Source organism: Stegostoma tigrinum, chromosome 7 (assembly GCF_030684315.1).
Source record: "Stegostoma tigrinum isolate sSteTig4 chromosome 7, sSteTig4.hap1, whole genome shotgun sequence".
NCBI classification, from domain to species: domain Eukaryota; kingdom Metazoa; phylum Chordata; class Chondrichthyes; order Orectolobiformes; family Stegostomatidae; genus Stegostoma; species Stegostoma tigrinum.
In genome coordinates this window covers 73,177,318-73,200,080 of record NC_081360.1, presented here as the reverse complement: position 1 = coordinate 73,200,080, position 22,763 = coordinate 73,177,318, and the positions used below count along the sequence as shown (strand labels likewise).

Genomic DNA, 22,763 nt, shown 5'->3' with positions numbered 1-22,763 from the left:
GGCCTCCTGCATTGCCACAGTGACGCTACCCGAAAGATGCAGGAACAGCATCTCATATTTCGCTTGGGAACCCTGCAGCCCAAGGGTATCAATGTGGATTTCACAAGCTTCAAAATCTCCCCTCCCCTGACCACATACCAAAACCAGCCCAACTAGTCCCCGCCTCCCTAACCATTCCTCCCACCCCAATCGCCCACCCACTAACCTCATTCTACCCCCCCCGACCTGTCTGTCCTCCCTGGACTGACCTATATCCCCCTAACACCCCACCTACACTCACCTTCACCAGCTCTAACCTTGCCTCTTTGACCTGTCTGTCTCCTCGCACCCTATCTTCTATCCGCCTCTCCCTGTCTCCCTATTTATTTCAGAATCCCCTTCCCCTCACCCATTTCTGAAGAAGGGTCTCGACCCGAAACGTCAAGCTTTCCTGCTCCTCTGATGCTGCTTGGCTTGCTGTGTTCATCCAGCTGCATACCGTGTTATCTCTATATTCACTCTGTCCACCACCAAAACATAGCATTGTGTAAACCAACTACAAGGTGCACTGCAGAAATTCAACAAGGTTCCTTGGCCAGCACCTTTCAAATCCATGTTCCCTTCCAAGATCCTGACAATCCTTATTTCAAAATATTTAGCTGTTCCTTCACTGTCGTTGGGTCAAGATCTTTGTAGTTACACCAAATGACTGCACAGTTTAAGAAGACAGTTCCCCTTCTGGAGGACAGGTAGGGTTGGGGTCCAGCCAGCTATGCCCATATTCCCTGAATGAATAAAACAAAACACTTTCTTGCCATCTGCCTTTTAACTGATGCAGTACCTGTTGAATTCTTTGAGTATCTTGTGCTACAGCACTGCTTCACTAAAGAGGCAAGTTTGGCTCATGAGTACAAGGGCATGTCCAAATGCTGGTGGGCATATCTGGCAGCTAAATCTCCTCTGAGTTTGTCTGAAGCTTTAGTCTGGGGCCATCAGGGATCCAGTTTCCATGTGTTCCACAAGAGCACATAACTGAGGACTTGTCAATAGAGAGCCAGTGAACTGGCAAGAAGAAAATTTCACACTGGCTATCTTTTTCACATTGCTGATAGCCAGCAGTGTGAACTAAAAATGAGAAGTAAACTAGCACCCAAAACCGGAAAGCGTGCTAACTGTTCATCCATGCCTAGATACATCTCTCAAATTTGTTGGGCACTGATTTCCTATGAATGTAGACTTTGATATACCTTTAAAATTGTGCTGATGTAATGTTGTTTGAAAATTTAAACATTATGCAATGTTGTACATAGCTTTAAAATTTTCACCAGTTTTAGTGAATTGCCTAAGTATTATCAGGAGCCTAAAATCATATTAGCTAGATTTTCAACCAGTCTAAATGTCTAATACAACTTTTACAATAGCTTTAATCCTAGTTAACACCCACTGGTATTTTTGAAAATAAAATTATTTTAAAATTTGCAAAATTGAAACTGATATTTCAAAGACTTTTTACATTGTATAAATTGGCTATCTTGCATTGAGGAAACGAGAAATTGCAAACTCCTTCACTAAGGTAATATTCAAAAGCTTATCATCAGATATTTTTAGGATGTCCTGTTACACCACCATATTTAAGGAAGAAAGCATAGCACAAATTTTCACCAAGATCACGGTTGAGATTTAGATGAATTAAGTTGCTTACTTGCCCTCTTGACAATGAATGGTTTGTGATAGTTTTTATTTATTCTTTCAAGAAATTTGGACTTGGCCAGCATGTGTTGTCCATTCCTAATAACATTTGACCTGAGTTGCTTGTTGGGAATTTAGGAATCTCACATTGCTGTGAGTCCAGACCAGGTAAAAATGACAGACTTCCTTTTGAAAGGACATTTTGCCAAACAGATGGGATTTTTTTAAAACAATTAATGATTGTTTCATGGTTACCATTACTGAGACTAGATCTCAATTCCAGTTTGATCAAGTGAATTTAAATCCACCATTAGTTTGGGTGTCTGATTTACTAATCCACTTTACATTACCATTATGACACTATGCACATTGAATATTTTGCTTTTTTTAATTTATTCATGCGTTGTGGTCCTTTCTGGCAAGGCTGCTGGTTTCTGTGTAATTTGTTCATCACGGTTATCCAATGTATGCAATATAATAAGTTGTTTCAGTTGAAAATAGCAAATTCAAAATGCTGTATTGACAAAAATGGTGTTCATGTCAAAAGTAAAATGACCTCAAAACTTTGAATCCTGTAGGATTAAAAGTAACTATCATTGTATTTAATTTTATAAATTTGTACCATTATTAATGCTGAAAAATTATTTATAATTTGCCAAATATTCAATTTAGTACTAACTTTAAGTTAACAAAACTTTCCTAAATCTGTAAGAAATTAGGTACACAATGAAGTCCCACATTTGAAGTAGACCTGACCATATTATTGAAATGATGGCTTGTTATCTGACGGAGGCATAAATGCATTTTTAATTTCCACCAAGCCATTTCATTGGCATACCAAATATTTAGTGATCATAGCCATTACCAGTGTTTAATAACATTGTTATGTTGTTAATAATTTTTCATCCAGAATAAATCATAAAATCTTTGCCAAACAAATTTGTCATGTCAGTTGGTTTCATTTACTTATTGCTTACGTTTAGCTTGCACTTAAATTGTGCTAAATGTTTTTTTGGCTTATACAACACTGCCCCCTGTTGTCTGATCCTATTCCATACATCATGCATTATGCTCAGGACTTCTGCTTCATGCTGCTTTTCATTGGAAAAGTCCATTGGCCTACCTGAAAGAGCATCACTACCCCAGTGTATGCAATAATGTATTGCAGATAAATTGATAATTATTGAGGCATCTTGAAAGTAAGCAAAGGTGTTGAAGTTTATGGCAGTTCTAATTGTAGATAAAGCTTAAAGATGGAAAGGCTGTCTAATGAAGAGGGAGTAGAGTTCCTTGGATATCCCCAAATAACTGTGTGTTTGAAATCCAATTATCTGTCTCCTTTGTTTTAGAAAAAAGGTAGTCTTGCATTTATGTAGTACCTTCAATGACCTCAGTATGTTTCAAAGCATTTTGTATTCAGTGAAGTATACTTTGAAGCTTGCTCTTTATTATAACAGAGGACACTCAGCAGCCAGTTTCTGCACTACAAGCTTTCAGGAACAGAAATATGATAATGACTAGATAATCCATTCATGTGCTTTTGATTGAGGAATAAATATCGGTTGGGAAATGAGGTATAACTTCCTGAATCATCATCTGCAAAGTAGTGCCAGTGGAACTTTGCATCTATAAAGCAGAAAAGGCCAAAGTTTCATGTCCTATCCAAAAGACTGGATCAATACAAAACACCCTCATACATGTGTATCCATGTCTTTGCATCCCTCTTCAAGCTGCTTGAGTGCAAGAGAAGTGTCCTGTTTATCATTGTGGTCTCTTTGAATAATTACTCAAGTGTTGAAATTTGTAAAATTTCAATAGTTTTAAAGAAACCAAAATGCAGAAATAAAGATCAAAATTGCCTCAATGCTGAGTAAAAGTAAGTAACAGCTTACCCCCTCAAATCTGCTGAACACAATTTGAAGAAACTTTTCAGAATTGTCAGAAATACATGCATCTTTGTTATCGCTTCACAACCAGTGATTTTTGTTTGAATTCTTTCATGGGAATTGCCCTTAAACTGATTGTTTTGTAAGGACATTTTAAAGGGCTGTTAAGAATCAACTATATTGCTGTTGGTCTAGAGTCACAGAGCAGGTAAAGCAGGCAGATTTTTTGCCCTGAAGGGCATTAGTGAAGCAGGTTGACTTTGTCACCATTACTGAGTCTAATGTTTGGTTCAAGATATTAATTGTATTTAAATTCTACCAGTTGCTTCCCCCAAATGTTTTTTCATGTCTTATAGATTAATAATCTGGCCTTCTGGATGACTAGTCCATTGACAATACCACATCTCACCTGCAATTCACCTGTTTAAAACCGACATTCAGCAATTACTTTTGTCTTTCAGAATGTTATGGACCAGACCAAATCCCCTCAAAATATATTAAGAAGAGGCCTAGACCTTAACTTTTTCATATTTTAAAGGCAAGTGCCAGGCTTGGGTTCCAGATGCAATTTGATTGATCAAACTACCAGTCTTGAAGCAAAACACACTTTATTTGTACGCTATAGTTAAAATACAACAAAAGAAAGAAGAAATTGGAATAATAACTCTATTGGAAAATGTAACAGAGTAATAGTGATTTAGCTATTAAACAGCAGCTGTTCCAATTTGAAAACATCCCATAAACACATCCTTGGCAAAGGCAAATTCAGTTCAAATAGAGATAACAAAGACTGGAGCTGGAGGAACACAACAGGCCAGGCAGCATCAGAGGAGCAGGAGCTTACAGGCCAGGCATCATCAGAGAAGCAGGAAGGTTGATGTTTTGGGTCAGGATCCTTCTTGAGAAATGTCAACTTTCCTGCTCCTCTGATGCTACCTGGCCTGCTGTGTCCCTCCAGCTCCACACAGTGTTATCTCTGACTCCAGCATATCAGTTCTTAATATCTTTAGATTGTCTCATGTGCAATTCTCAAGTCAAGGGGAAAAATATCAAGAGAAAACTCAAAGGGAAAGTGTAGCGGGAAGAGACATACTGTAGCTTTAATACTCCGGCAACTGCTACAGAAAAAAATAAAACTAGAGGTCCTGGTTCTCTGAGTGCTTGGCCCCTACCCACTTAGGCTGCTTCTATTGTTCCAAGATTTTAAAAAAATCAAGGCATCACAAGCTGTTTATCCATTGGCCCTGGAGCAGACTGCCTGGCTTCGCTGTCTCAACCTCTCTTCTTTTCTTAAAAAAAACAGGATAAAATACACCTCTTAAAACATTGTATCATCTCAGGAATTTGTGGCAAAGGTATGAAGTGCCACATTTACATTATTTTAAACCCTTTGAAAATTTAACGTAACAGGAAAAACGAGAACAGCGTGACCAGGGCAATTCAAGTAGAATTGAAGTGTTCTTGTGCAACTTGATTTATGCCAGTCCCACTTCTATGAGCTAGTGATGTTTGTTTACCACCAGAAAAGTCATTTCTTCAGTCTTTATCTAACCTGAGCAACTATGAACTGTTTCATTATTTTAATATAGTTAAATGTATTTACATTTGTGGTATGTGAGTTATTTAAATATCTGCCTGTTTTGTGTAAAAATCTCATGTATTGAAAACAATAATTGGTCTCTGAATTCCAAAGGTCCTCCTGCATCTGTAGGTAGCTCTGTCAATGTTAGCTGACAACCTTTTTCAAACGAAATGTAGAGCAAATTCCTAAGGAGATTTTCAGGACTGAAAATATTGATCTCATTCACAGAAATGTAAATGGTCATTTGTGGGAACTGAAAAAGTACTGATTATCTTGCAGCTGCCAGCGAAGGAGGTGCCAATGTATTTACTGTGTCCTACTTTAAAACCAGTGCTTACCTGGCTCAATCACCACAGCTCTACAAGCAAATGTGTATTTGCGCTGACTTTGACAAAGTCTTTTGCATTGGACCTGGTAAGTTTTCGTTGTGTTATACTTCCTGTAATTTAAATGCTATAATTATTTGAGGTTTAATTTTGGTAGTTTTTTTTCACTGATCCTGCACCTTTGTAAATTGCATTGAAAGGAATAAAGGTAAGCAAGTGTAATCAATGAAGGACCATAGGCATCTTTTTCAGTTAGACAGGTAATTCATAATGTAGTTTGAGAGCATGAAGCAAGGCAAGCAGGGGACCTTAATGAACTACCACATCCAGTACTGAGATTGAATTTGTCCCGTTTAGCTCATTCTGCACTACAATTTAGCCAGATTGTGTTGAATTAGTTTAAAAATCATTCTGCTGTCCTGTCAGAAAATGGCTGCCACTTTTGAATATTAACCATTGATTCAGCATTTTCAGATTGAATAGCTGGTAGGAAGAACATCCATTTTGAAATTTAGGATCTTATTCATTTCACATTATATAAATAACATGTTTCATGACAGATCTTTATGAAAATTATTGAAATAGCCCAGTACTTTGAGACTGAGCTTATTTTAAATTTAGAAGTGCACTGACGCAATCATTCCCAATTTTAAAATGGATGCTGATGGAATGTACTCTTATCTTTGTCATCCTGTCCATTTCTAATGTTACCACTTTGCATGAATTTAAATTCCTCTTTTTAATACAAAACTGTAATGTTGATGTCATAATACTAACTATTTACTGATATTGGATATTATACCATAATTGATATTGAATTTTAGAAAGTGAAATAACTAAGTTTATTGTGTTTATTTTCTTTAGTGTTCCGAGCTGAGGATTCTAACACACACCGCCACCTGACTGAGTTTGTTGGGCTAGACATAGAGATGGCATTCAATTACCACTATCATGAAGTGGTGATGGAAATTGCTGACACTCTGGTCCAGATTTTCAAGGGTTTGAGAGATAGGTAACACAATCTTTGTTTATGTTCTTATTTCTTATGGTTGCAATTTATTTCCTCTTTCTTAGCTGTTGTGTGGGAGGTTGAGCACATGCTTGGACTTCTGCATGGAAAATGTGGTTGTCAGCGTGTTTACCACACTTAGGTGATGCAGTATACTTGGAATATAATGTTAAATTCTAACTCAGCAAATTACTTGTAGCAGCAGTCTTGTTTCTAAGTTAATAGCTTCAAGCCTTAAGTTTTTTTAATTCATTAATGGAGTGAGGGCATCGCTGGTTAGGCCAGCATTTATTGTTTATTCCTTATGGCCCACAGGGCAGTTGAGAGTCAACCAGATTGCAGTGGGTCTGGAGTCACATGTAAGCCAGACAAGTTAAGAATGACAGATTTCTTTCCCTGAAGGGCATGAGTGAACCAATGATGAAGTCAGGCATCTGCGCATGTAATTTAGAACATAGAACAGTACGTCACAGTACAGGCCCTATGGCCCACGATGTTGTTACAACCTATTTTATCCTACTCTAAAATCAAACTAACCTGCATTCCCTTCAGTTTACTATCATCCATGTGCCTATCCAGGTGTCACTTATATGTCACTAATGTATCTAACTCTACTACCACCATTGGCAGCGCATTCCATACACCCACCACTCTCTGTGTAAACAGCCTATCTCTGACATTTCCACTATACCTTCCTCCAATCGCCTTACCCCCCGTGACAGTCATTCCCGGCCTGGGAAATGTCTCTGGCTGTCCACTCTAACTATGCCTCATATCATCTTGTACACCTCTATCAAGTCACCTCTCATCCTTCTTCGCTCCAATCAGAAAAGCCCTAGCTACTTCAGCCTTTCCTCATAAGACCTGCCCTGCATTCCAGGCAGCATCCTGGTAAATTTCCACTGCACCCTCTCTAAAGCTTCCATATCCTTTCTATAATGAGGCGACCAGAACTCAACACAATATTCCAAGTGTGGTCTAACCAGGACTTTTTAAAGCTGCAGCGTAACCTCGTGGCTCTTAAGCTCGATCCCCTTGCCATTGAAAGCCGACACACCAAACACCACCTTGCCACCCAAGTTAATAGGGTTGTTAACTTAAAGGGATCTATGCACGTGGACCCCAACATCCCTCTGTTCCTCCACAGTGCCAAGAATCCTGCCAATATCCCTGTATTCTGCATTCAAATTCCAAAATGAATCACTTCATACTTTTCTGGGTTGAATTCCATCTGCCACTTCTTTGCCCAGCTGCGCATTCTGTCAACGTCCTGTTGCAATCTATAACAGCCCTCCATGCTATCCACAACTCCATTAACCTTCATGTTATCAGCAAACTTACTAACCCACCTTTCTACTTCCTTACCCAAGTCATTTATAAAGATCACAAAGAGCAGAGGTCCCAGAACAAATAATACCACTTGTCACTGAACTCCAGGCTGAATACTTTCTGTCTAGTACCACCCTTTGTCTTCTCTTGGGCAGCCAATTCTATATGCAGACAGCCAAACTTCCCTGGATTTCATGCCTCCTTACTTTCTGGATGAGCCTACCATGGAGAACTTTATCAAATGCTTTGCCAAAAATCCATATACACCACATCCACTGCCCTGCCTCCATCAATGTGTTTTGTCATGTCCTCAAATAATTCATTAAGGCTTGTGAGGCATGACCTGCCTCTCTCAAAGCTGTGCTGACTATTTCTAATCAAACTATGCTTTTCCAAATAATCATAAATACTATCTCTCAGAATCCTTTCCACCACAGGAGTAAGACTGACTGGTCTGTAATTCCCAGGTTTATCCCTATTCCCTTTCTTGAACAATTGCATAAAATTTGCCACCCTCCAGTCATCTGGTACTACACCATTGGACAGTGAGGACGCAAAGATCATCTCTAAAGGCGCAGCAATCTCTTCCCTCGATTCCCATCTGGCCGAGGAGACTCATCTATCCTCATGTTTCTCAAAATTTCTAGCGTATCCTCCTTCCTAACATCAACCTATTTGAGCATATCAGCCTGTTTCACGTTGTCCCCACAATCAACAAGATCCCCCTCACTGGCAAACGCTGAAGCAAAGTATTCATTAAGGACCTCCCCTACCTCCTCCAAATCCAGGCACAAGTTCCTTCCACTTACCCTGACCAGCCATACCCTCACTCTGGCCATGCTCTTATTCCTCACAAAAGTACAGAACGCCTTGGAGTTTTCCTTAATCCTACCTGCCAAGGCTTTTTCATGCCCCTTTCTAGCTGTCCTGAGTCTGTTCTTCAGCTCCTTCCTGGCTACCTTATAACCCTGTAGAGCCCTGTCCGATCCTTCATTCCTTAAGTAAGCTTCCTTCTTCCTCTTGACTAGATGTTCCACATGTCTTGTCATCCAAGGTTCCTTTACCTTACCGTCCCTTCCTTGCCTCAGTGGGACAAACCTATCCAGCACTCGCAACAAGTGCTCCCAAAACAACATCCATACAGCGAGTTTTGAGAAGATTTGTAGCTCAGGTTGAGGTTCTGGATGTGAGTTTGCTCGCTGAGCTGGAAGGTTAGTTTTCAGACGTTTCGTCACCATTCTAGGTAACATCATCAGTGAGCCTTCTGGGCTCAGAAACCATAACCGCTCTCCCCTACATCAAAGACATTTCTGAAATGACTGCCAGACTACTCGGACCCTTTGGCATCAGGGTAGCCCACAAACCCACCAACACACTAAAACAGCAGCTAATGAACTTAAAAGAGCCTATACAGACAACAAATAAAACGAACATCATCTACAAAATACCTTGCAAGAACTGTGACAAACACTACATTGGACAAACTGGCAGGAAGCTAGCCACCAGGATACATGAACATCAACTAGCCACAAAACGACATGACCCACTATCACTCGTATCCTTACATACAGTTAAGGAAGGACACCACTTGATTGGGACAACACATCCATCCTAGGACAAGCCAAACAGAGACATGCACAAGAATTCCTAGAAGCATGGCATTCCAACTGGAACTCCATCAACAAACACATTGACTTGGAGCCAATCTACCATCCCCTGAGAAAAAGAACAGGAAATGACATCACCAACCCAAGGAAACCTAACCAGATAAATAGAAAGCGGGACATAACACCAGCACTTCGTCGGAGACTCACTGATGATGTTACCGAGAATGGTGACGCAACGTCTGAAAACTAACCTTCCAGCTCAGCGAGCAAACTCACATCCACAACTTCCATATTTCTGTTGTGCATTTCCCTTAGAATATCTGTTCCCAATTTATGCTCCACAGTTCCTGCCTAATAGCTTTGTAATTCCCCCTCCCCCAATTAAATACTTTCCCACGCCATCTGCTCCTATCCGTCTCCATGACTATAGTAAAAGTCAGGGAGTTGTGATCACTATCACCGCAATGAGGATAGCAAATGTGGTTCCCCTGTTCAAGAAGGGGAGTAGAGACAACCCTGGTAATTATTGACCAGTGAGCCTTACCTCAGTTGTTGGTAAAGTGTTGGAAAAGGTTATAAGAGATAGGATTTATAATCATCTAGAAAAGAATAATTTGGTTAGGGATAGTCAGCACGGTTTTGTGAAGGGTAGGTCGTGCCCCACAAACCTTTATTGAGTTCTTTGAGAAGGTGACCAAACAGGTTGATGAGAGTAAACCGGTTGATGTGGTGTATTTGGATTTCAGCAAGGCGTTCAATAAGGTTCCCCACAGTAGGCTATTGTACAAAATGCGGAGGAATGGGATTGTGGGAGATATAGCAGTTTGGATCGGAAATTAGCTTGCTGAAAGAAGACAGAGGGTGGTAGTTGATGGGAAATGTTCATCCTGGAGACCAGTTACTAGTGGTGTACCGCAAGTGTCGGTTGGAGGGAGGCAAATGTTGTTCCTCTTGAAAAGAAAGGGAATAGGGAAATCCATGGAGTTTTGAGAAGATTTGTAGCTCAGGTTGAGGTTCTGGATGTGAGTTTGTTCGGTGAGCTGGAAAGTTAGTTTTCAGACGTTTCGTCACCATTCTAGGTAACATCATCAGTGAGCCTCCGACAAAGGGCTGGTGTTATGTCCTGCTTTCTATTTATCTGGTTAGGTTTCCTTGGGTTGGTGATGTCATTTCCTGCATTGGTGATGTCATTTCCTGTTCTTTTTCTCAGGGGATGGTAGATTGACTCCAAATCAATGTGTTTGTTGATGGAGTTCCGGTTGGAGTGCCATGCTTCTAGGAATTTTTGTGCGTGACTCTGTTTGGCTTGTCGTGGGATGGATGTGTTGTCCCAATCAAAGTGGTGTCCTTCCTCATCTGTATGTAAGGATATGAGTGATAGTGGGTCATGTCGTTTTGTGGCTATTTGATGTTCATGTATCCTGATGGCTAGCTTTCTGCCAGTTTGTCCAACGTAGTGTTTGTCACAGTTCTTGCAAATTTCTTAGCAGAGGCAGTAATGCAGAGACTGGAACAAACAGCTCTGCCAATCATCCAACCCAAACTTTGGGTCTGCTGCGTGGATGACACCTTTGTCATCACTAAACAAAACAAACTAGAGGAAACCTTCAAGACCATCAATAATACCCTTTACTGGCATAACATTCACAAAAGAGGAGGAAAACAACAACAAACTGCCATTCCTAGATGCCACAGTAGAGCGAACAGCCAATGGGGAACTTCAAACCAGCGTCTACAGGAAAACATCACATACGGACCAAATACTGAACTACAGGAGCAACCATCCCAACACCCACAAACGAAGCTGCATTAGAACATTATTCCAACGAGCCACCACACACTGCAGCACAGAGGAACTACGAAGAGCAGAAGAAAATCACCTATACAGCGTATTCAAAAAGAATGGGTACCCAATGAACACAGTCCACCGATTCCTCAGCAATAAACCCAAACAAACAGACAAAACGGGCTCAGAAACCATAACCACTCTCCCCTACATCAAAGACATTTCCAAAATGACTGCCAGACTACTCGGACCCCTTGGCATCAGGGTAGCCCACAAACCCACCAACACACTAAAACAGCAGCTAATGAACTTAAAAGACCCTATACAGACAACAAGCAAAACGAACGTCATCTACAAAATACCTTGCAAGAACTGTGACAAACACTACATTGGACAAACTGGCAGAAAGCTAGCCACCAGAATACATGAACATCAACTAGCTACAAAACGACATGACCCACTAGCACTCGTATCCTTACATACAGATGAGCAAGGACACCACTTTTTGATTGGGACAACACATCCATCCTAGGACAAGCCAAACAGACACGCACAAGAATTCCTAGAAGCATGGCATTCCAACCGAAACTCCGTCAACAAACACATTGATTTGGAGCCAATCTACCATCCCTTGAGAAAAAGAACAGGAAATGACATCACCAACCCAAGGAAACCGCACCAGATAAATAGAAAGCGGGACATAACACCAGCGCTTCGTTGGAGGCTCACTGATGATGTTACCTAGAATGGTGACGAAACGTCTGAAAACTAACCTTCCAGCTCAGCGAGCAAACTCACATCCAGAAATCCCTGGAAATTACAGACCAGTCAGTCTTAAGTCTGTGGTCAGCAAGGTTTTGGAAAGAATTCTGAGGGACAGGATCTGTAACTGTTGGGAAAAGCATAGCATGATTAAAGGGAGTCAGCATGGCTTTGTGAGAGGCAGGTCATGCCTTACAAATCTTATTGAGTTCTTTGAGGAAGTCATGAGACAGGTTGACGAGGGTCGAGCAGTGGATGTGGTGTACATGGACTTCAGGAAGATATTTGATAAGGTTCCCCATGGCAGGCTCATTCATAAAGTCAAGTGGTATGGGATACAGGGTGATTTGGCTGTCTGGATTCAGAATTGGTTGGCTGACAGGAGGCAGAGAGTGGTTGTAGATGTTAAGTATTCTGCCTGTGTGCTGAGTGGTGTCCCGCAGGGCTCTGTTCTTGATCCTCTGCTCTTTGTAGTTTTTATAAATGACTTGGATGAGGAGGTTGAGGGGTGGGTTAGTATGTTTGCTGATAACGCAAAGGTTGGAGGTGCCATTGATAGTATCGAGGGCTATTGCGGGCTTCAGCGAGACATTGACAGAATGCAGAGCTGGGCTGAGAAATGGCAGATGGAGTTCAACCTGGATAAATGCGAAGTGATGCATTTTGGAAGGTCGAACTTAAATGCTGAATATAGGATTAAAGGCAGGATTCTCGGCAGTGTCGAGGAACAGCGGAATCTTGGTGTTCCAGTGCATAGCTCCCTCAAAGTTGCCACCCAGGTGGATAAGGTTGTTAAGAAAGCATATGGTGTTTTGGCTTTCATTACCAGGGGGATCGAGGTAAGAGCCGTGAGGTTATGCTGCAGCTCTACAAAACCCTGGTGAGACCACACTTGGAATATTGTGTCCAGTTCTGGTCACCCTATTATAGGAAAGATGTGGAGGCTTTGGAGAGGGTGCAAAGGAGGTTTACCAGGATGCTGCCTGGACTGGAGGGCTTGTCTTACGAGGAGAGGTTGACTGAGCTCGGACTTTTCTCTCTGGAGAGAAGGAGAAAGAGAGGTGACCTGATGGAGGTGTACGAGGTAATGAGAGGAATGGATACAGTTGATAGCCAGAGACTTTTCCCCAGGGCAGGATTGACTGCCACGAGGAGTCATAGTTTTAATGTGTTAGGAGGAATGTATAGAGGAGACGTCAGAGGGAGGTTCTTCACCGAGAGTTGTGAGCGCATGGAATCATTTACCAGTAGTAGTCGTGGAAGCGGAGTCATTAGTGACATTTAAGCGACTGCTGGACATGCACATGGACAGCAGTGAATTGAGGGGAATGTTGGTTAGGTTATTTTATTTTTGGATTAGGATTATTCCACGGCACAACATCATGGGCCGAAGGGCCCGTACTGTGCTGTACTTTTCTATGTTCTCTGTTCAAGACATCCTTGACCCTGGCACCCAGGAGTCTCATTTGTGACCATAGAATCTCCTGTCTGTTCCTCTAACCATTGAATCTCCTATTCCTTTCTGAACCACAGAGCAGGCTCTGTGCCAGAGACCTGGCCATTATGGCTTTCCCCGGTAGGTCATCACCCCGCAATAAGCGGTATACTTATTATTGAGGGGAATGGCCACAGGGGAACCCTGCACTGTCTGCTTATTCCCTTTCCCTCTCCTGACGGTCACCCAGTTACCTTTATCCTGTAACTCAGGTGTGACAACCTCCCAATTGATCTTATCTATTGCCCCCTCAGCCCCCCGAATGATCCTGAGTTCATCCAGCTCCATCTCCAGTTCCCTAATGTGGTCTGTGAGGAGCTGGAATTGGGTGCACTTCTTGCAGGTGAAGTCAGCAGGGACACTAGAGGTGACCCTTACCTCCCACATCGTACAAGAGGAGCATGCAACTGCCCTAGCTGCCATCCCCTCTGCTGTAGATTGCCTAAAGAGAAAGGGAAAACAAAGGCTCACCTTACCTCCACACGGTTTTTTTTGTCAGAGCAGGAGGATGCAGGGGAGACACTATATGTGTAGTGTTTCAGGTTTAGCCACAGCCCGAATATATTAGTTCACTGATCCAGCAGTCCCTGTGTCCGCGATTGCTGCTGCTCAGCCTTCGCTCCGCTTATTCATGAGGCAAGTTTTTAAATATTGAAACCTTACCTTCCCTGCTGCCCCTAGGCTCGTGCTGTCATGATTCCAGCCTCTGAATTTATGCTAAAATTTCTCTCCAGTGCTGAGGGAATCCTCCAATGTTAAAGTATTGTCTTTAAGATGAGACATTGAATCAAGTGTCTTCTGCCTTGTAAGGATGCTGCTATTTGAAAAACAGAATTTTCCAAGTTTGTTGGTTAATGTTTGTCACAACCAATAACAACTTGCATTTAACCCCTTAAGAACTCAATAATAGGTTGACATGTGCCAGAAAGCTCCTCCATTTTGATCTGCCATTCAAAAAGATTACAGCCAACTTGAACTCCCCTTAGCCATTGACACTGAAGTAACAGGGATATATTTTCAAGACAGGATGTTGTGAGTGGCTTTGAGGGGAACTTGCAGGTGTTCCCATGTACCTGCTGCCCACGTCTTTCTAGATTGTCATGCTCAACTTAGAAGGTCCTGTCTAAGGATCTTCAGTGAATTTCTGCAGTGCATCTTTTAGATGTTACACACTGCTGCTACTGAGCATTGCTGGTGGAGTGAGTTGATATGATCACAATCAGTGCACCATTTTGTCTTTGATGGTGTCAAGCTTCTTAAGTTATGTTAGAGCTGCAGTCATCTAGGCAGATGAAGAGTATTCCATCATATTCCTGAGTTGTGCCGAGTAGAAGGTGCACAAAATTTAGAGAACCATGAGTTGAGCTACTTGCTGCAGTGTACCTAGTTTCTGGCCTGCTCTTGTCACCACTGTATTTGTATGTTTAATCCAGCTGAGTTTCTGATCAGTAGTAATTCTCAGGATATTGGTGGGGCAATTTAGTGATGTTACCCCAATAGGGTGCTCCCTCTGACTAGACTCCAGCTAGGGAAATAACCTCTTAGTATCTATGGTGTCTAGGTCTCTTAGAATTCCAGAATATGTAGATCTACTGTACTTAATCTTCGCTTTATAAGACAACCCTCTCACTCAATGTAGTGATCTTTCATTGCTCTCCACCCTAAGGAAAGTATGTCCTTTCTTGGATAAGTAGACCAGAATTCTACACAGTATTCCATATGTGATTGGTCAAGATCTGACATAATTGCAGTAAAGCTCCTTCAGTTTTCTATTCCAGCCACCTCCCGGTAACACAACATGCCAGTTGATTTCCTAATTTCTGGCAGTACCTGCATGCTAACTTTGCATTTTCTTGACAAGGATGTCCAAACACCTTTCAAACACCAACATTTAATGGGCTCTCACCATCTTTAAAACATTGTTTTCTTCTGCCGATAACATCACAATTCCTTGCCCACTTAAGTAACTTGACTAAATGTTGCAGATTTTCTTCATCCTCTTCACAATTTTTATTCCCCACCAGCTTTGCATTTTCAAAAAACTTAGGTATGTTACGCTTGTTTACACTAAGTCAGCACTGATCCTTGCTTCATTCCAAATGTTACAGCCTGCCAACATGAAGAAAACTTTTACTTACACTGTTTTCTGTACTTTAACCAATTTTATATTTATGCTAATTATTGAAGTTGTACAAGTTCTTTTGTAGACCCCTTTTCATTTCAAATGTTTCAATGTACAAATGACAAGCAGTGCAGCCTTATACTCAAACAAAGTGAAAGGTTAGTTTACTGTAGAACTATTGTTGAAAATTACTTAAGTTAAAAAGTGATAAATTTATTACAGATACCAAGATTTAAAGTAGATAAGAACAGAAGATACTTATAAAAGACGAAAGTAAGATTGGTCTTTAGAATTGTTGGAAGCCTGTTATTTGACAAGAGGTTCTCTTTCTGAAGTGAAGGGTGGGAAATATAAAGTCAGAATTGCCTTCTGTAGTTGTATAGTTGGAGTTGTTCCCACAAATGGACTGAGCAGAACAGGTCCTGGGTTTAAATGAAGGCTTCTTTGCCTCTGTAAGTTGTGGCTGTTGGTAGGCTGGTTCAGTTCAGCAGCCCTGAATACCACTTCCTGTTAAGAAGCAATGGTAGTGTATTGTTCTATGTTCTATATATAAGACATTTCTTTCATGGTGTATGTACAAAAGGGTTTTTCACCATCAGCATTTTATACAATTCAAAAATTAAAATGGCTGCAACCCCAAAACCTTTCAACCATGCTTCCACATTTGGTATTGGACACAACTCGGTTTGTTTGAGGCAAATGCCCTATCATCTGGCTCAGAATGGCTCTCATCTGGTCAGGTTGCTGGTGAGTTAAGAAGAACTGTTCACACCCTCAGCCATTATCAGAGTGTTTCTGTTTACTCTTGGAAGTGTTCATTAAATTTCGAGAGCTTTCTTGTGATTTCTTCCTGAGACAAGAACAAACCGGTCCCATCACCAGCTTGGTCCAGGAGTGCAGTCATGTGACTTCTGAGAACCATTTTATAAGATTGTGTCCATGTTAAAAACAGATTAGTGATAATCGGAACTGCAGATGCTGGAGAATCCAAGATAACAAAGTGTGGAGCTGGATGAACACAGCAGGCCAAGCAGCATCTCAGGGGCACAAAAGCTGACGTGTCGGACCTAGACCCTTCCTCTCTGATGAAGGGTCTAGGCCCAAAACGTCAGCTTTTGTGCTCCTGAGATGCTGCTTGGCCTGCTGTGTTCATCCAGGTCCACACTTTGTTATCTTAAAAACAGATTAGCTTTTTCTGCAAAACAAATAACCTACACATTTCTGATATTAGGCTTACTACTCTTGACAAATTTAGTCAATTTTAATTTATGCTATTTAACCTCTTTAAGTAAGCCTTGAATGGATCATATTTACTTTGAATTCAATATTTCTCAACTGAATGTATATTCATTGAGAATTGAAATATTTCTTAATGTTTGCCACTGCCTATTTCCCATTACACCTTTCAATTTCATCTCAGACGCCAGAATAACTTGTTCTTTGGTTCCATAATATATTCATTGAAAATATCTTGAATGCATTCCATGTTTGGGGCAGCATGGTGATTCATTGGTTAGCCTCAGATAACCAACTATTTGGAGTTTGCACATCTCCCCGTGTCTGCGTGGGTTTCCTCCCACAATCGAAAGACATGCAGGTTAGATGAATTGGCTATGCTAAATTGCCCATTGTGTCCAGGGAGCTGTAGGCAAAGTGGATTAGCCGTGGGAGATGCAGGGTTATGGAGATAAGTATGGGGGGTGCTCTTCAGAAGGTCGGTGCAGACTCAACGGGCAATGGCTTGCTTCCGCACTATAGAGAGTCTTTAATCTAACTCATCCTTCAAATTATTCCAGTTGATTCGTCTGAAACTCCACTCATTTGTTGATTAATATCCTGTCCAACAGGTTAATTTCCGTTAAGATCTCAATAAAGGCTGTTTTCTGCCCTTTTTCAATTTTTTAATCACCTTCTGTACTTGATTTTTTTAATTAATTTTTTTATGGTCACGTGTACCAAAATACACTGAAAAGCTTTATTTATGAGCAGTACAGGCAGATCACAGCAAGCAAAGGATGTACAGTTCAAAAAGACTTAGAAGCATACAGGTTACATTAATTGAGGCTAGAGTCCATTCAACAGTCTGATAACAGCCAGAGAGAAGCTGTTCCTGACCCTCTTGTGTATGTGTGTGTTCAGGCTTCTGTATCTTCTGCCTGACAGAAGAAATTGTCGAAGGTCATTACCAGGGTGGGATGGGTCTTTGATATTGACTGCCTTTCTACAGCATTGACCCGTGCAAATGGAGTCCATGGATAGGTTAGCTTCTGTGATGGCTTGGGTGGTGAACACCACTTGCTGTAGTTTGTTACAGTGCTGAGCAGAGCAGTTGCCATACCAGGCCGTTATGTACCCAGACTGTATGCTTTCATCTGTAAAAGTTGGTGAGAGACCTTGTGGACATGTCAAATTTCCTGAGCCGCCTGAGGAAGAGGAGGTGTTGTGCTGCCTTGACTGTCGTATTTATGTGGTTATTGAAGTCAGGGTTGTTGTGTGGTGGTCATTAAGCACATTGCATGTGTTGACTTGGGTTTGCGGATGATGGTGGCCTTCTTGAAGCAGGTGAAGAACTTTGGCTTGTAGGAGGGAGATGTTGAAGATGCATGTAAATACCTCCGCCAGTTGGTCCACACAGGATCCGAGTGCACAGCCGGGAACTCTAACCGGGCCCATAGTTTTCCCTGGGTTGACTCCCAGAAAGTCTGATCTAACTTCTGAAGCCGTGACAGGGGAACAGGTGTGTCTAGGGCTGTTAGGGCAGGTGTTGCCACGCTGGTGGTATTGAACGCATCAGAGGAGTGGTGGAAATGTGTCTTTGTCCACTATCTTACACTGTTGCGTTTTGTATCCCATAATGTCATTTTGCCATTGACAGCGTGAGTCTGTTTGATAGATCTTGGCCTTCAACTCAATCCAGCACTGCCTCTTGGCCTGACTGTCTTTGCAGAGGTCATATCTGGATTTTCTGTATTGGTTGGGGTCACCTGACTTAAATGCTGCACGTCTGGTCTTCAGTGAGGAGTGGATTTTCTGGTTCATTCTACGTTTACGGCTGGGGAGCACTCAGATTGACTTTAAAAAAATGAAAGAACTGTGGATGCTGTAAATCAGGAACAAAAACAAGTTGCTGGAAAAGTTCAGCAGGTCCGGCAGCATCTGTGGAGAAAAAAAAAATCAGAGTTCACGCTTCAGGTCCGATGACCCTTCCTCAAAGCAGACCCAAAGCATTAGCTCTGATTTTTTTTTTCCTCCGTAGATGCTGCCGGACCTGCTGAGCTTTTCCAACAACTTCCGTTTTTGCTCCTGACTCAGACTGACTTCTTTGGTACACAGTCCTCCATGCATTTGCTGATGCAGTCCGTTGCAATGGTGGCATACTCGTCTAGGTCTAAGCTTAAGTGTGACTTGTGGTTCGAGTTCTAACTAGCAGAATTATATATTGTCAATTCATGGATTCTAGCTATAGGTAAACAATTACCTATTTCGATAAATAGTCATTCTTTGTTAAGTGTAAGTTTAAGACAGATGTCAGAGGTGGGTTCTTTACTCAGAAAGTGGAAAGGGCGTGGAACGCCCTGCCTGCCAATGTAGTTAACTCAGCCACATTAGGGGCATTTAAACAGTCCTTGGATAAGCATATGGATAATGGTGGGATAGTGTAGGGGAGGGGCTTAGATTAGTTCGCAGGTCGGCGCAACATCGAGGGCCAAAGGGCCTGTTCTGCGCTGTATTGTTCTATGTTCTAAGTATAGAAACCTCTTTTCTTCTGTTAACCTTAGTCTAAAACGGCAGGTAAATTGAGCAATTTTGCACACCTCAATAAAACCTTTTATTTTTGTGCCAACTCCAGGAATAGCCGTGTTTAATTTCCAGCAGGCGACCAAAGTGAGACCAGCAAAGTTTAGGGGTTTGCCCAGAATCTATTTTGAAACAGACTACGAAGATTTGGGTGTGTTTTTAGTAAATTATAGAGGTGAAAGAAAACAACTTCTGTATTTCATTTAAGATATGGCAAAGGATTTTCTGCAGGTGGCAGGGTTGTCCTTTGACAGTCTAAAGGGAGCTTTCAAAAGTTTCAAAGTTCAGATTGATTGAATCATTGGGTGAACTGGATGTAACATTGCCTAACAGAGCTAGGATTGTAGATAGATATAAATCGAGATACAGGCATGGTGTTGGGTTTAGAGAAAATATGAGAGACTAAGATTCAGGATAGTGAAACAGAATCAGGTGATTTTTAGTTACAATTACAATTAATCTTGAATGTGAGGAGAAAATGAAGGAAACTGGACATTGAATTCAAAAAGTAAGAAAAAGATAAGGAAAGAAACATGGCAACGGAGATGAGATGAGTGGAAATACTGGCTTAAAATGATGCAGTTGAAACAGGAAACGTCAGGTGTTGATGCAGGCTCTAGTAAGGAGAACTCTGAATCATAATTTGAAGCCCGGTAATGAAGTGTTTAAGTTTGTACAGGGTCTACCAAAATTTGAGGAAAAGGATAAAGGGACGCATTATTCTTGTATGAGAGGGAATAAAAACAAACAAAATGCAGAGTAAGTTGAGAGGTGAAGCCCTGTAAGTTTATAGCCGTCAACAGTGGATATGTGATCACCATTAGGCCCACTTTTATTTATTCCAGATTTTTAACGGATTTTTCAAATTTGCCATGATGCAATTTGAATTCATGTCCCGAGACCAATATTTTGGGTTTTGGATTACTGGTCCAGTGACCTTTATCCCAAAGTGAATTCACAAAAGTAACCTACCTAGGACGTATCATTTTCTATAAGGACAACCGGCACCAGGCATGTATACAATGTAAGATTCAGCTGGCAAAAAGTAGCTAGTTGTCTGCATTTTGGTGACTAGCTGTCAATAACAGAAGCTTTCTACCTGCTAACAACTGTGTGTTTGGTTTTTAACTAGCTAAATAGCTTGTGGGGGTGAACAATATGACCAACAGCCTTTGGACCTCCAAAAGGGGAGGTGGGATCACTTTCTTTCTCTGCAGTTTAACAGAAACTATCTGAAGTGTACTGGTTACTTTCCCTCATCATTTGCTGTAAAGTGCAGCTTTTAACCACTAAAGTCAGAGACTTCATAACTTGAGTTACTCTCTACCTACTGCAAAGAAGCAAAAGTATCTGGAGAAGAGAGATTGAAGATAGCAAGTCTCATGGCAAGCAAAAAGGATCATCCCAGCAAACACTCTGAATAGCAGCAATTGAAGGACCTTTCTAGATTTTCTCTCCATACATAAATACCAGTTCTGGGGAAATTTTAATGAGGGGTGTAGAGTTGCCTATCATTAGTACATAGTTGTTTACATGTAGCCAAACTCTGTCTATTTGTACTAAATAGTGATTCTTGTAAAGTACAGAAACCCAGTCCATGCTTTTTGACCGTGGGTCAAGTCACTGCAGGAATACTGCACCTTGATTTCTAACATGTGACACCAGTGAGGCATAACAACAATCGTCTAAATATTAATTCATTGCATTGTTGTTTTAGGTATCAGACTGAGATTCAAACAGTATGTAAACAATATCCATGCGAACCTTTTAAGTTCTTGGAACCAACCTTGAGGCTGGAATTTCCTGAAGCTGTGGCCATGCTGAAGGAAGCTGGCGTGGAGATGGGTGATGAAGAGGATTTGAGGTATTGATCAAGAACTCTTTCTTACTTTTAAGTTGTTCATAGTAAAAACTTAACATGCTATCTAATATTAATGGCACTATAGACTGTGTTGTGGAAACAGACCCTTCAGTCCAACTCATCCATGCCAACCAAGTTTCCCAAACAAAACTAGTCCCACTTGCCTGCGTTTGGTCCATACTCCTCAATCTTTCCTATTCATATACCTATCCAAATATTTTTAAATGTTGTAACTGTACCTGCATCTATCACTTTTAGCTAAAACATCTTAATCTCAGAAAATAAAATAGAATTTGTTTGGATATTAGTGGGCAATCTTTAGCCTGATCTTCAGTTTTTTCAATTTTTTTACATTTCATTTGGTGGATGAGGGCATTGCTGGTTAGGCCAGCATTTATTGCCCATCCCTAATTGCCCACAGGGCAGATTAAGAGTCAGCCTTGGTGCTGTGGGTCTGAAGTCACATGTAGGCCAGACCAGGTAAGGATAATGGCTTCCTTCCCTAAAGGACATTGGTGAACAAGATGGGTTTTTTCCTGACAATCGGCAGTGGTTTCATGATCATTAGAACTCTTAATTCCATATTTTGTTTTAATTGAGATTCCACCATCTGCCATAGTGGGATTCAAACCTGGGTCCCGGAACATCACCTGGTGTCTCTAGATTAACAGTCCAGCAGTAATACCACTAGACCATTGCCTCCCTGACGGCAGTGGCAACAAACTACCAAGTTAATTAATCAGTTCATAAATAAGCTAATTGCACCTCTGAATAAATTATTAGGAGAGCAAGATGTTAGTGATATTAGTCACGAATTAAATGTTTCAGTTTTATTCTAAAAGTAATGCATTCTTAAAGGTAACTGATATTTAAAATAGTACAAGATGATATATGTGAGCAGTCCCTAAGTTGTGAATGGATTCTGTTCTGAATCAATTCAGAATAACACAAATCAGAACACTGCAGGACTACGTAAAATAGTTGTTCACAAGTAGGAGGAAATGTTTGTATAGAGTCATAGATCATAGCAGATCCTTTGGTCCAACCAGTTCATGCTGAACATCATCCCAAAATAAACTAGTCCCACCTGCCGGCTCCTGGCCCACGTCCCTCCAAACCTCTCCTATTCATGTACTTATCGAAATGCCTTTTAAATGTTGTGACTGTATCCACATCCACTACTTCCTCAGGAAATATGTCAGATCTTAAATTAATACTAATAAACCCTGAGTGGAATTGGATTCATAAGTACATGCACTTGTAAGTTGAATAATCATAGATTATTTTACTTTTCAGCACTCCAAACGAAAAGCTGTTGGGTCGCCTGGTGAAGGAAAAGGTAACAGATATGATCATTTTATTCTTTCAGAAGAGAACTACAATATATTCAAATAATGTTAAATATTCTGCTAATCAGTGTATTTTAATCTGATTTGATGAACTCACTGATGCAAAAAATAATAGTAGTATTAAGATTGTCCTTGATTCATACAATACATATTTTTGCTACTTGATTTTGTTGTTAATCTTAC

General features: G+C 41.0%; 1 protein-coding gene across 1 annotated transcript in view; it reads left to right on the top strand.

The window, feature by feature from the left end:
- Positions 1-22,763, top strand: part of dars1 (aspartyl-tRNA synthetase 1) — an 82,816-nt gene that overhangs the window by 52,455 nt on the left and 7,598 nt on the right. Inside the window, exons 11-14 of the mRNA XM_048533969.2 lie at positions 5,416-5,550; positions 6,327-6,474; positions 21,088-21,234; positions 22,528-22,570. Of these exons, the coding sequence (XP_048389926.1) occupies positions 5,416-5,550; positions 6,327-6,474; positions 21,088-21,234; positions 22,528-22,570 (473 nt within the window). The remainder of the gene's footprint in view (positions 1-5,415; positions 5,551-6,326; positions 6,475-21,087; positions 21,235-22,527; positions 22,571-22,763) is intronic.